The sequence below is a fragment of the Narcine bancroftii genome, chromosome 4 (genome assembly GCF_036971445.1).
Source record: "Narcine bancroftii isolate sNarBan1 chromosome 4, sNarBan1.hap1, whole genome shotgun sequence".
In the NCBI taxonomy this organism is placed as follows: domain Eukaryota; kingdom Metazoa; phylum Chordata; class Chondrichthyes; order Torpediniformes; family Narcinidae; genus Narcine; species Narcine bancroftii.
Genome location: NC_091472.1, coordinates 120,957,139 through 120,972,117, shown reverse-complemented (window position 1 = coordinate 120,972,117; position 14,979 = coordinate 120,957,139). Strand labels below are relative to the sequence as shown.

General features: G+C 38.7%; 1 protein-coding gene across 2 annotated transcripts in view; it reads right to left on the bottom strand.

The window, feature by feature from the left end:
- Nucleotides 1–375: 375 nt before the first annotated feature.
- The window catches only part of LOC138761070 (ubiquitin-conjugating enzyme E2 L3-like), a 54,946-nt gene continuing 40,342 nt past the window's right edge, over nucleotides 376–14,979 (bottom strand). For both annotated transcript variants that reach the window (XM_069932652.1, XM_069932651.1), the window contains exons 3-4: nucleotides 5,558–5,744; nucleotides 376–2,407 (exon numbers count right to left, since the gene is read on the bottom strand). In XM_069932652.1, coding sequence (XP_069788753.1) covers nucleotides 2,253–2,407; nucleotides 5,558–5,744 — 342 coding nt within the window. In that variant the 3' untranslated portion in view covers nucleotides 376–2,252. The remainder of the gene's footprint in view (nucleotides 2,408–5,557; nucleotides 5,745–14,979) is intronic.

Below are 14,979 nucleotides of genomic sequence, written 5' to 3'. Positions count from 1 at the left end.
CATATATATACTATATATATTTAAAGGATATCATGTCTTATTTAACTTTAGAAAAAAGTTAGATATAAAGATTCAAATACTAATTTCCTAAAGACTTAGGGGCCTTTTATGGAGCATTAACACAATCCAAAGTTTTAGGGTCGTCATACCCTTCGATGCTGTGCTGTATTTCCAGGTTGTCGTCACTTGATACCCACAAATTAGATTTTTTCCGTCTCTGTAGAGGGTTTTAATTATGGGTTTTTTTTTTTCTTTTTTTGCAATTTGTATTTCATTATATAATTGTACTGTTTAATTATCGTCAACCTTAATAAAAATCTTTAAAAGTTAGGAGTGATTATGGGAGGCGAGAGAGTGATCTCAAAAATACACTAATGCAAGGCATGAAGATTTATTTGAAGCCCAAAGTGCATGTACGATTGTGAAAACCAGCCTATTTCACAATTTTATTTACAAACCCAATTGAGACAATTAAGCTTCATCCAGACTTATTTTAATGTTGACTGCTTAAAAATGATTTTAGGTACTTGAGCTTGAAGGGTCGTTGCTCCCCTTCTGGACAGTACCTGTAAGTTTAATGTTAAAGTGTACACAAATCAAAATAGGATACAATTTCAGAGCTAATAAACCACTTAAATGGTTAAAATATAAACCAAATTATGTACTTCAACTAACCTCGATCAACTGACATTTCAATGTAAATACCTTTCCACATTACTTTGCCTTAGTGATCAAACTCTGTTGTTTTCTATCCCTTCCTAGATTAAAACAGGGAAACATGTTTAAGAAAAAAAAATCAACCAGCAAGAGAACGTGTGCCTTGGACATATCAACAGAAGTTGAAGGATGATTGAAGTACAGTGCTTAAATGTGACAAAGCTCTGAAATTAAATATCCCATACCTCTTCTCATGTAACAACGCTGTAATGTCAAATCATTCTTTTAAAAACTTCTCTACTGAATGAGCTAAACGCGAACACTTTTCTGGAGCCGATTCAGCATCAAAGTCGGCTGGCGATTGGCTGAAATTTCTCAAAAACTGAGCCATGCTGGATGCAAGGTTTAAAAAAAAAATTCAATCATCTCTACAAATGCTAATTTGAGGTAACCACATACCTCCATTGAAGCAGATTGTGCAGGATCTCTTCCACAGGTGAACAGTTACTGAATCTTGCAAAGCAAATCAAAAGGGAAGCATAGGTAGCAGAAATGTTTAAGTCAATGCACAAAGATCCAAACAGTAACCAGAAGCAGAATACAGGTGTATTGGACTGCTAATGTAGTCACAAAATTAATCTTTTCTATTATAAATTTGAATTCTTATATTAGTACACTGCCAAACCACAATTAGCTCCAAGCTTGATACTGGTTTAAAATGTGACCATTCTCATTGCGAGTTTCCTCGCATTACATGCAACTTGTTTGGTCTGCATGGCCATGGGAATTCAAGGCGATGTGAGGAGTGATTTAATAATGCCAATGTTTAGGGTTTATGGCCTGACAATATGTGCTGGGTACATATCCTCTGCAAGTCAGTAAATCCAGAGGCAACTAAGGAACAGGTAGAACAAAAAAATTAATCCCTGTTTTAACATTTAATCACATGCAAAACCATGGGCTTCCTAATTTGTCAACATCACTGTATAGTAACACAAGTTAAATTACATGGGAACAAGCTGTTTTATTCTCCCCAGCAACATTAATATTTCTCTTCCCATTATGCTAAACACATTGTAGGCCAGGTTACTTGCAAATGAGCTTCACACAAAACAGTGCAACATTAAGAGAAAAGTAAACAATTTGCATCAACTTTCACCCACCTTCTTCAGAACTTTGTCATTTTTCACTAAGACATTGGTTTGGAAAAAGTAATTTTATATTTAAAAAAAGCAGAGGAAATAAAGGGAAGTGTGGAGTTGAAGGAAACAAAAAAAACCTATTATTAAGCATAGAATCCCATCTGTTAAAGGAACTTGTTGAATTGTGAGAGAAATGCTGTTTACTAAGCAGTGATTTCTGTTTTTTAAACTAGAAAGCAGAACTAGACTGTCTTATTTAAAGTTTTAATCTGATCTGAACAGTCATTATCTAAACCATTTCTGATTATATGAAAACTGTAGAAAGTTAGTAACAGCCACAAGTGAACACCAAAGGTGATACTTGTACATGTTTATAAGAGTCCTGCTGGATGATGTGTTGAAAGAAATGTACTGCCCACAATCTGGTGTTGGAAAGGCAGCATGACAGAAGTTTTAATCCACCGGTCGCTTTTCTCCATATTTCTTAGTAAACTCGTCAGCATTCTTACAGAATTTTTTACGGTCCTTAGCGTATTCTTCGGCTAGGTCAGCTCTTAGAGGATGGTCAAGCTGTGGGTCATTCACAAGTTGAAAGAGTGACTGAATAACTGAAAACAAAACAAAAATCGAATATTAGAAAAAAATCCACATGCTGCAGTTTTGAAAAAAAAGCACTCAAATCAGAGATGGGAAACAGCAAATGGACGATACATTTCCCAAAACAATCTCCAAACCTTCTAGCATTTATGAAATAACAGTGCTCCAAGTATTCAGTGGGTCAAGTAATATGTGGAGGAGGGAAGGATATGATTCAGATTGATGTATCTTTGTCGAAACTAGTTCTGATAAATTCCTTTGCTTGAACAACCCTGAAGTAATCAGAATTTGTCAGCTTCTGAAGTTTATTTATCAATGAACACCACTTCAAAACCAATAGATGTCCCATTCACAAAATAGTATAAATATACTAGGTTGAGCTTAAATTCTGCTGATTGGATTTTGACCTACCACACCATCCCCGGTGACTGTCTGCCCCAATATATAGCATCATGAAGATGTTCAAATGACACCAACTCCACAGCTCTCTTGAATAGCCATGAGCTGCGCAGAAGAAATTCCTCATGTCCAGTTGAAATAAACCTCTTCTTATTCAGAATCAAAATAGATTGTCATAACCATGCAACAAAATTTATTGTTTTGTGGCAGCATCACAGTACAAATATTTATATCAGCCACCTTACAAATAAAAATAGTGCAAGAAAAAGTCAAAATAAGGCAGTGTCTGTGGTCATTGTTCATTCAGGAATTTGATGGCAGAGGGGAAAAGGCTGTCCTTGTGCCACTGAGTGCTCATCTCAATGCTCCTGTACCTTTTTCCCAATGTAGCAGAGTGGAGAAGACATGGCCTGGTTGGTGGGAATCCTTGAGGGTGGAGGCTGTTCTTAAGACACCGCCTCTTGTAAATGTCCTCAATGGAATGAAGACCAGTGCCAGTGATGTCATAGGCTGAGTTAACAACCTTCTGGAGATTTTTTTTCTTGTCCTGAGCATTGGCACCTCCATAAGACAGTAATGCAACTAGCCAGGATGCCCTCCAAGGTACACCTGAAGTTTGAGAGTCTTCAAAATCCTCACAAAGTATAGCCACTGGCCCTGTCATTTTGGCCTTCGGCCCAGTGCAAGTTTAAATCACCTGTGGAGCTTTATTTTAAAACAAAGGCCATGGAGATGCCTACCCAAGATGGTGGCATCCATACTTGGCAGTCCAAAGCATTGGGTTCCAGAGGATGGTTTAGGACACAAGAATGGGGAAACAGCACCCCGACGAAAATTATAAACCTAAGATAGGACCCTAAAAGAGATGACAGTGGTGGATTAGTGAGCTGCAAACAATGAGTTTATGGGAACCAGGTATCAGGACCAGGATTCATCAGGCTGGCAATGGCAAGTAGGGCTCATAAAGAGCCTGAATGCTGACAGCTTCTGGATTGAATTCAGGGTTTGGAACTAGGGGCCAAGGAAAGGGTCTTGGATGGCACAGATAGCGTAGTGGTGAGTGCAATTCGTTTACAGCACCAGTGATCCAGACTGGGGCTTAAATCTTACACTCTCTGTAAAGAGTTTCTACGTTCTCCCCATGTCTGGGTGGATTTTCTCCAGGGGCTCCTGTTTCCTCCCACCGTACTGGAGGGGGGTAGGTTAAAGGGTTGAAAATTGGGCGGCACGTACTTGTGGTCCAAAATGTCCTGTTACCATGCTGAATGACTAAATGAAATTAATTTTTTTTAAAAATGCCTTGACTTCTGGTTCACTGCTGGACCAGACAGGAGGGTCATGCAGCTACTGAGGTTTGCAGGAGCAAAGGAGGAAGAGGAAATAGTGGGATCTGCGGACACATGATGTCTAAGAAGGAACTCTTTTGCTCATCTTTGCCTTGATGGGGTACTGAATGAGTGGCACATCTGTAGGTCTTTACAGGACAAAGAAACACAAATTTTGCATTGTGTACATGACAAAGAAGCCTGAACTCTCAGAATATTAAATGTTTCAATGAGATCACCATTTTCCTAAAGTATAAAGGTCTAATCTGCTCAACCTCACCTCAAATATTAGAAGCATGGTCTTCTACATTCTCATTTTTCAAAATACCCATGACATTAACTCCTCCTTATTTCAATCACCTCCCGCAGCCCTTCAAATCCATTTGTAATCTCAGAGTTTCCCCAATTCTTGCTTATCATGTTGTTAATGAGAAAAAAAATGTGAGTACATCAACTTTCAGCTAAATAAGAAAGCCTACAGTCACTGTGAGTTGCAGTTAAGTTGCACCTCCAACTTAAGTGATAGCTCTCTGAATGGAGAGGGAAGCTGGTGGAGAGCTGGAGAAAAGGTGACAGAGAGAGACAGGAGAGTGGCCTAATAGTAACCGGAGAACTCTGTTAATCCCATCCGGTTTGAGAGTGCGCAGACACAATATTAAGTGTTGCACCTCCAACTTAAGAGTGGCCTCAGTTTGGCAATGCATGAGGCCATGGACAGATATGCTGGTGGAGGAGTAGAGAGTGGAATTTAAATTGTTGGCCATTAGGAGATCCCCATCATTGCTGCGGACACAGCGAATGTTCTCTACAAAATGATCTCCCTGCCTGCATCCAATCTCTCCGATATAGAGAAGGCCACAGCAGGAGCAGTGGATGAAGTAGATGACACTTTCTCAGGGGAGAGTGTCGCCAGAGATGGACCGAAAGTATTTGACATTAGGTTAAAGTTAGCAGCAAAGTGGATAGAGTTGACGGGCTCATTATTGATGCATGAGGCAGCACCAATGTATCAGAGGAAGACTTGAGGATCCTTGACGTTTAAGCTTGTAGCATAGATTGTTCCACTCAGACGCAAAACGTCCCATAATCTACCTTAGGTCCACATTCTTCTAAATAGTTCCTATTCACACACCAGTCCAAATATTTGTTAAATGTTCAAATTGATTGACTAAGATCTGTGAGGAGTCCAAAGCCAATGGAAACTGACAGATTAGACTTCCACAATTAAAGCACATGCAAGATTATTTATTGCAATAGCTGAATGTCTGAGATGAAGCCTAATCAGTATGGAAAAGCAGTTTGCTTTCAACGTCCTCGTCATTTTTTCTATTTCTCTATTTAGAACCAAGAAAGTTCTTGTAAACCCTGTCGTGGAATTGAACAAAACACAATCAAAGAAATACAGGCAGGTTTGAAAGAGCACAGCTAATCTCTCACCGTTCTCAGTTCTGGTTGTTGGTTTCCAGTTTTCAGCATGAATGATAGGGAGACAAACTTGTCCTTTTTCATCAATGTTGGGATGATAGATCTTTGTCTTGAAAGTAACTTTAGGTGGTTTGAAAGGATATTCTGATGGAAAGTTTATTTCAATCTTGAAAGCCCCTTTGTCATATGGAGGATTACTCTAGGAGAGAAGAGTAGGATATAAATACACTTGAAGAATCACTGAACTGTGGCACAAGACAATAAGTATTCTTACACATATCCAATCTTTAGAAACAAGCAAAACTAATTTAAATTCTGTATTTAGGATGTTTTGTGTAGAAACATCACTTCTTAACCATCCAAAAGATTTACATGCTACCAAAATATTTAAGATTAATAGAGTACCAGGCAATAGGCATATTGCAATTTTTAGTACTAATTATAAGATGCACATTTTAGAACCTTCTGAAATGTCAATTTAATACTTTGCTACAATACAATTAGAAATTAGAGATCCTCCAAAAAGGTTTTGTACATTAATCGGTGTATATGGGCAACATACTCTCGTGGTCTGGAATCTCCAAATTTTGGAGATTATGAACGAGTGAATGAGAGTGATTATATTTCAGATCAATGGCCTATGTTTTTCTCTTTCATGTTACATTTCCAGAATATGCAGCTTTTTTCGCTTTTTGATTAATATTTTGCTGCAGTCCTATATGTAGACCTGTCATTACAATTTTTTTTTTCTGACAGAAATGATCTTTTTATCCATTTCTGTTACAGAACAATCACTATGGGGAGATTCTTGGGTCAAAAGGAGTTTGAATGGAGTACAAGCTGAGGATCTGGTCACCTAATTACAGGAGGAATGCAGAGGCTTTGGAATGGATACAGAGGATATTTAGCAAGATTTTGGCTGGAACAGAGGGTATGAGCTATGGGGAGAGATGAGACAAAGTTATGGTGTTTTTTTTTCTAGAACATCAGAGGCTGAGGGGAGACTAGGCAGAAGACAAAATTGTGAGAGGTTGACCGAAGCTTTCTCCCAGGATTCAAGTGTCAAGCACAAGAGGATGTGTTTAAGGTGAAGAGAGATAGATGGGGATTTTAAAAGAGTATGTTGGACATTTTTTTTAAATATACACACAGAGTGGTTGATGCCACCAGTAGTGGTGGAAGCAGATACAAAGATAGTGCTTAAGAGGCTTCTAGACAGACATGTAAATGCTGGGAAGGAAGGGTGTGTATACTGTGCAAGCAGCTGAGTTTCAGTTGAATGCTCAGTGCAGACATGTGGGCCAAAGGGCCTGTTCCTCTGCTACATTGCTCTAACCCCCCCCCCCCCCCCCAAAGGTATTCGTTTTCATGCAACATTTTTCACATTTAAGTCATATGGTCATGCTTCAGTTTAGATAATTCATGATCTTAAATATCATTTGGTCAAAAGTGGTGTGTATATTGAATTGCCCACCAAAATGTAAATCCTTTTACTTGCAAAGCACATTATAAGCTAATGAGTTAAATCTCTCCAGCAACAGATAAATACTACTTTATCAAAAAGCAGATCTCAGAACACAATTACAAGCAACCCAGAATATAGCAATGACAACTTTGCCTAGTTTGCTCATTTTCTTAGTTCTAAAATAATAAATGATGCAACTTTTCAATACACATCTGAAACCCTTAAGACCAGATGTTCATAACCAAGGGGTTCAAAATGGTGCAATAAATTCCAACCTGTACATTGCTTTTGCTTTATGAAATAGAAGCACACTAAACAAACATTGTTAACAGGTCTAGATATTTATCTTTGCTTTAAAGTTTTCACTAAAACGAAACAAGATCAAGAATCCTTACAATTGCATATAACCACGAATAAAAGACATCAAGGAAAACCAAGTTAGACTTTCAGATCTGTTCAGAACATTGCTTGGCTGGTGATGAGTCATGCTTAACCCTGGTGAAGTGCCAGTAAAGGTTATGGGCAGCTGCAAAAAAAGGCTACAAAGGCTAACTATCCCTCTCATCCAGATACATTTACCAACCATTTATCAGTATTTCTCATAGTAGTAGCCCTGCAAACTTTACTTTCAAACTGCAATACTGAGATAGTGACACCAAAGAATCTCCAACTGCAAACAAAAATATAGTGGTACTGTCACAGTACTGTTGCCGCTGATGCACGTAGAAACTGCACTCCTCCACAAGGTTCCACCACTCAGTCCTACTATCAATGACACCATTCAGGCATAAACGGCCTGTTAAAGGAGCCAAGAGGGTTTACTTTAAAATCCTGCCACTGAGAGTTCTGGGCCCAGGATGATGTCACCTGTGTATGGCAATGGCCATAATAGGTTAGACCAGGGGTGTCAAACTCAAATTCACAGAGGGCCAAAATTAAAAACTTGGACTAAGTCGTGGGCCAAACGAAATATTTATTGAAAATTTTCAACAACATCTGCATGTTTTCTCTTCTTTCAACATATGTAATGTTAAACTTTTTCTTATTAAAATAAATGTTTAATAATAGTTTTGGTTAAACTCTTTCCAGAAGAAGCATTAATAAATGAGAAATAAAATATTCAATAAATAATATTTCTCTGTAGCCTTTAAGCTCCTTTTAAATGTATTTTCTTTCACAAGCCAACAAGTCAAAAAAATAACAACTTGCTTCAATGAAAATCCAATCTTTCAGGTATGAACAGTCCAAAGTTAACCAAAGAAAATATGAATCCAAGCTTAGCTTGCTACACTGTGATTTACTCTGATGCACCTGGGTCTAAACCAGATACTTGGCATCTCTTCTTAGATGCTAGTTCATCAAACTCTGGGGTCAGAGTTTGCCTCCCACCTGTCTTGAAAGGTCCTGTTTTCTGTCTTTCGTTTGGTCATTTTCCGTAAGGGGTTTATTACACGTGAGTTGGGCGACAGGTCGCAGATGCCAATGAAAGTAAAGAGAGGAGGTGGGGGCGATTAGCGGGCTGACGCCAACGCATTTGCAAAGCATTCTGGGATTTGTAGTATTAGTTGTGCATGCGCTATACTGGCGCGGCGGCCAGCGGGCCAGCTCTAATACATATTTGATATGATCTTGCGGGCCAAATATAATTATATCACGGGCTACATTTGGCTAGTGGGCCTGAGTTTGACATGTGTGCATTAGACTCTGGGGAAGCAGAGAACTGGCACAGGGCACCTAAATACAGGGAGAGCACCCTTTGAGAAGAATAGGAGTCGAGGAGTCATGTGATTGAGTAGTGGCCAATAGGAGAATACCAGCCCTCTCCAGAAAAGAAGAAAAAACGTAAGGAAAAAGCAAAGCCACAGACACACAAACCACAACAAATAAAAAATAAAGGTGTGGAGAAAATGGCACCAAAGAAAGAAAAAACCAAAAACGGGAAAAGAAGGAAAGACGTCGGACGAGAAAGGTGAAGGCTTTACCTGTACGAAGAAGCAGGGACCCGCCGTGGAAAGAGGACAGTGGAAACTCCGAAGGGTCACGACCCACCGAAAGCAGAACTACAAGGATGGCTCACGGAGCCAACCAGAGATGCACGATGCGCACAACAAAGGGAGGGGGGGAACAAAGGAAGGGGGGGAACAGCTGAGAAAGACCCGACAGCAGGGCTCCCAGCGGGAAGATATAGAAAATAACGGGAACGGGAGGGAGGAGAATGAAAAAAAGAAATCAGAGACACAGCAGATGACCAGCCCAGAGGAAGAGGACCAACATCAAGACACCATTAAAAAAAAACCCAGCAAACTGAGACAAACAGCCCAACAAGAAAGTCAGAAGAGACACAGATACAAGGAAAAGAGGTAGAGGACACAAGTCCTGGAGTGGACTCAGGGGAAGAGGAGGGAGAGCATCAAGCTCTGCACAGAGAAATGTAAGATGAAAGGAATGGACAGTACATAGATTAAAAAAAATTTCAAGAATATATGGAAGCATTAAAAGAATGGCTGACACAAGAATTCAGTGAAATAAAAAGAATAAAGGTACAGAAGAAAAAGTGAACAGATTAGAGATGGTCATGACAGAAATAGGGAAAAGAGTAGACAAGGTGGAAGAACGAGAAACAGCCGTAGAAATGGAAGTGGACGATTTAAAAAGAAAATTGGAAGAATCTGATAAAAAAGTTAAAGAAACACAGGAGTTGTTAGCTCAGAAGATGGATATAATGGAAAATTATAATAGGAGAAACAATATACAGATAGTGGGCCTTAAGGAAGATGAAGAAGGCCAAGATATGAAAGAATTTATAAAAGAATGGATCCCCAGGGTCCTAGGAATGCCAGAAATACAGGAAGGAATGGAAATAGAAAGGGCACACAGAACATTAGCCCCAAAACCACAGCCACAACAAAAACCAATATCCATTCTAGTAAAATTCCTGAGATATACGACAAGAGAAAATATATTGGAGAAGGCAATGAAAAAAATGAGAGAAGACAAAAGGCCACTGGAATACAAAGATCAAAAAAAAATTTCTACCCAGACATAAGTTTGGAGCTCCTGAAGAAGAGGAGTTTAACGCAGCAAAATCGATCCTATAGAAGAAAGGCTATAAATTTATGTTAATATATCCAGCGGTGCTTAAAATAGTTATCCTGGGGCAGCAAAGCAGACTGTTCTCGGATCCGGAGAAAGCACGAGAATCTGCAGAACGCCTGCAAAACAGACAGAGAGATGTAAAAGAACAAGAATGACGACAAACTTCATATAAAGAAGAAAAATAATGTACAAGTAAGAACTAAGAAGGGGAAGAAAGGAAGTAAGGGGGGAATCAAGAGGGTGAGCTTTGTTATATGTGAAGATAAAAGTATTTTCTGGAGGGGGTTGGGTGGGAGAGAATAACAGTCACTTCAAAATCAGTTGACGCTTGCGAGCGGGTTCGCAATCCAAATGGAGAGGGGAAATGTGGTTGCCCGGCAAGGGACATGGGGCAACTCAGAGAAGGGGGGGGGGGGGGCGCATTTGGGATTAAAGGAATTTTAGATGTGGAAATAGTAAAAATATTTTATGTTTTATAAGTGTTGTCTTACAGTGTGTTAAAAAAAAACAGAAATGGATAAGGAGGAAAGGTGGTGATGAGGAAGCGGAAATGGAAGGTAAACAAAGTATGAAATGGCCATGTTGAACTATATGACTATAAATATTAATGGAATACATAACCAAATCAAAAGGAAGAGGCTATTAAATTTACTGAAGAAAAAAAAAATTGATATAGCATTCGTGCAAGAAACACATCTAACTGAAGTGGAACACAAGAAATTAAGGAGAGACTGGGTAGGGCACGTAGAGGAGTAGCTATATTAATCAATAAAAATGTACCAATCAAAATAGAGGAGGAAATAATAGATCCAGCAGGGAGGTATGTAATGATAAAGTGTCAGATATATTCAGAATTTTGGAATTTGCTCAATGTATATGCACCTAATGAAGAGGATCAAAAATTTATGCAAGATATCTTTTTGAAGATTGCAGATACGCAGGGGAATAAACTGATAGGAGGGGACTTTAACCTTAATTTGGACTCAAAGATGGATAAAACTGGAAAAAAGACTAGCAGAAAGAACAAAGTAACTAAATTTATGGTTAAATTGATGCAGGAAATGCAACTTTTGAATATATGGAGGAGACAACACCCAAAGGAGAAGGAATACTCATATTATTCGGGTAGACATAGAACATACTCAAGGACAGACCTGTTCCTGTTGTCAGCCCACATCCAAGGGAGAGTTATAAAAACGGAATATAAAGCTAGATTGTTATTGGATCACTCACCCCTGTTATTAGCAATAGAGCTGGAGGACATCCCACCGAGAACGTATAGATGGAGATTAAATTTTATGCTACTTAAAAGACAGGATTTTAGAGAATTCATTGAGCGACAAATTAAAATGCACTTTGAAATAAATACGGAATCAATGAAAGATAAATTTATACTATGGGATGCAATGAAAGCGTTTATCAGAGGGCAGATAATAAGTTATGTAACTAAGATGAAGAAGGACTACAATCGGGAAATAGAACAGCTGGAAAGGAAAATAGAATTAGCAACAAGGGAAGATTCAACAAAAAGAAGAGAATTGGTGGACAAAAAAAATAAAATACGAAACACTACAAACATACAAGGTGGAGAAGAACATCATGAAGACAAAACAGAAGTATTATGAGCTAGGAGAAAAAACGCACAAAATACTAGCTTGGCAGCTTAAGACAGAACAAACTAAAAGAACGGTATTGGCATCAATATCCCTACTTAACACAGATTATACGATAATAGCTAAACTATTAGCAAATAGATTGGCCGACTGTATACCAAAAATAGTAAAACTAGATCAAACTGGATTTATCAAGAAAAGACAAACAACGGACTATATCTGTAAGTTCATTAACTTAATCCATGCAGTACAAGGAAACAAGACGCCAACAGTGGCAGTTGCCTTAGACGCAGAGAAAGCCTTTGACTGAGTAGAATGGAATTATTTATTCAAAGTACTACAGAGGTTCAACCTACCAGAGAAATATTTTAATTTGATTAAAACATTATATAAGGGACCATTAGTGAAGGTGACAGTAAATGGATATATATCAAACCAATTTAAATTAAGCAGATCAACAAGGCAGGGATGTCCACTATCTCCCTCACTGTTCGCGTTAGCTATAGAACCACTGGCAGAACTGATAAAAACAGAGAATAAAATAAGAGGGATTAAAATAAAAGACAAGGAATATAAAATCAGTCTATTTGCAGATGACATCATAGTATACTTAACAGAACCAGAAATATCAATAAAAGAATTACATAATAAATCGAAGGAATATGGAGAAGTATCGGGGTACAAGATCAACGCAAATAAAAGTGAAGCAATGACAATGAATAATGCGGATTTCACAAAGTTTAAGAAAGAATCACCATTTAGATGGCAAACACAAGCATTTCGATACCTAGGATTACAACTAGATAATAATCTAGGCCATCTATACAAACTAAATTATCAGCCATTAATGAAGAAATTATAAGACGACTTAGAACATTGGAAAGACTTACCACTAACATTGATAAGGTAAATTGTATTAAAATGAGTATCTTCCCAAGGATACAATACCTATTTCAATCGTTACCAATTCACCTAACAGAGAAATTCTTCAAGGAGCTAAAGAAAATAATAAGGAAATTCTTATGGAAAGGGGGGGGGGGGAAAAACTGAGGATAGCGCTAGATAAATTAACAGAATGGTACAAACAAGGTGGTTTGCATCTACCAAACTTTAAGAATTATTAGCAGCACAATTAAGATACCTATCAGATTTTTATCAAACAAGAGAAAAACCAGATTGGACCAGATTAGAGCTAGATAAGATAGGGGAGAAGGTACCTGAACATATACTATATAAGTGGGATGAAAAGCTGGTGCAACATAGGAATTCACCAGTACTGCACCATCTGATCAACATTTGGAAGAAGATTCACGTAGAAAGGAATAAAACAAATTATCAACTACCAAAACTAATATTGACGCAAAATCAATAGATAACCTTTCCTTTAGAGAATGGGAGAGAAAAGGGATCAAAAGAATAGAAAATTGTTTTTCGGGAAATAAATGATTATCTTTTGAACAAATGAAGGACAAATATGGTATAACTCACGGTACAATGTTTGCATACCACCAACTGAAAACCTACTTGAAGGACAAATTGGGAAGCAGGCTGAGGTTACCAGAAGGAAGCAATTTTGAATACGTCATTACAGACACGATGATAATTAAAAGATTTATAACAAACATGTACATCAAACTGCAAGAGAAAGAGAACGAGGAAACAAGCTGTAAACCCAAACAAAAATGGGAACAAGATCTAAACATAAAGAATGAAACATGGGAAAAGCTATGCTCCGGAACTATGAGAAATACAATAATTTACGCATGATACAATATAATTGGTTACACAGGCTATACACCACGCCCCAAAAGTTAAATAAATGGGACCCAATAGTATCAGACAGATGTTTTCGCTGTAAGAAGGAAACGGGAACAACAGTACATGCAATTTGGGCACGTGAGAAAGTGGAAAAGTTTTGGGAAGATCTAAACCAGGTATTAAATAAAATCACAAAAAGCAACATACAAAAAATCCAGAGATCTTTCTTCTAAGTAATATAAGAAGTAAGGAGTTAGGCCTCAAACTGTATGAAGCGCAAAAAAGATTTATTATGATAGCCTTAGCTGTAGCAAAAAAATGTATAATGTCAACTTGGAAATCGGAAGAGAGCCTGAGAATACAGCAATGGTACATGGAAATGAATAAATGTATTCCATTGGAAAAAATAACATATAATTTAAAAAATAAAGCCACATTATTTGAACAAATTTTGGAACCGTACAGAGAGGGCCTACCGTGGACCTCCACCCCTTAAAATGATAGAATGACAAGAAGACGAAATGAACTGATCCAGTGTGTAAAAGAAGATGACACAATTTTCTTGTTTATTTTCATTGTGTGATGATATTGTTTAATGGGTTTATTGTATTGAATATGTTGAACATTTAATGGGTTTGGAGGGGGGTGGGAAGGAGGGAGGGAAGGGAGGAGGGATAAAAGGGGAGAAAATGACACTGTGCATATTCAAGAGGGAAATGTTTGTGTGTATTTTGATTAATATGGTTCATAGGGTGAAAAATTAAAAAATATTTTTTTTTTAAGTATAGGAGACGATCCAACAGGATGGTGGCCGGAGACGGTCCAGCTTGGGGCTCTGCGGCTGAAGAACACAGGCTGCGGGCTAATGGTGACTTGAGAAGAACCAATGCAGGCTACTGCCAACTGTGGTCAAAGGCGTCGCATCAGGTATCAGAACCAAAATGCGAGAGGGTGCCGAGGGCACTGATGGCTGCTCCCTGATCACATTGGAAGTTTGGGTCTGAAGCTCAGGTTGCCGATGTTTTTTTGACTAAAGTCTGTATGACTGCAGAGGTTGCAGGAGCACTGGAGGCAAATCCACAGACACTCAGAAGCCGCTTTCAGGTGCACGGGTGCAGATCATGTGCCAGCAGACGTGACTGGGGGAGTGCAGCTGGGATGTTCAGGTGGCCGTAGAGAGGACACCTTTCTATCACCTGAACGTGCCAGCTGATGGATAGCCACGCCAGAGTGAACGCCGGCTCCTTGGGACTGTGGCCTAGTCCCACCCACGATCCCTTGACGTCATTTGCAGCACCTTAAGGCTGAGAAGCCTCGTGAAGCCATCTCCCAAAAGGGATAGGTGAGAGGCTGGAGACAAAATTATAGCCGTTCTTAAGCCCACGAAGGAAAGCTGAGAGCAACTACATGAGAAGACAGGCAGGACAGATTTGGACGAGTTCGTTGAGAAATAAAAATATGAGCCCCACTCTGCACCTACCCTTCACCTACAGGAAGTAATA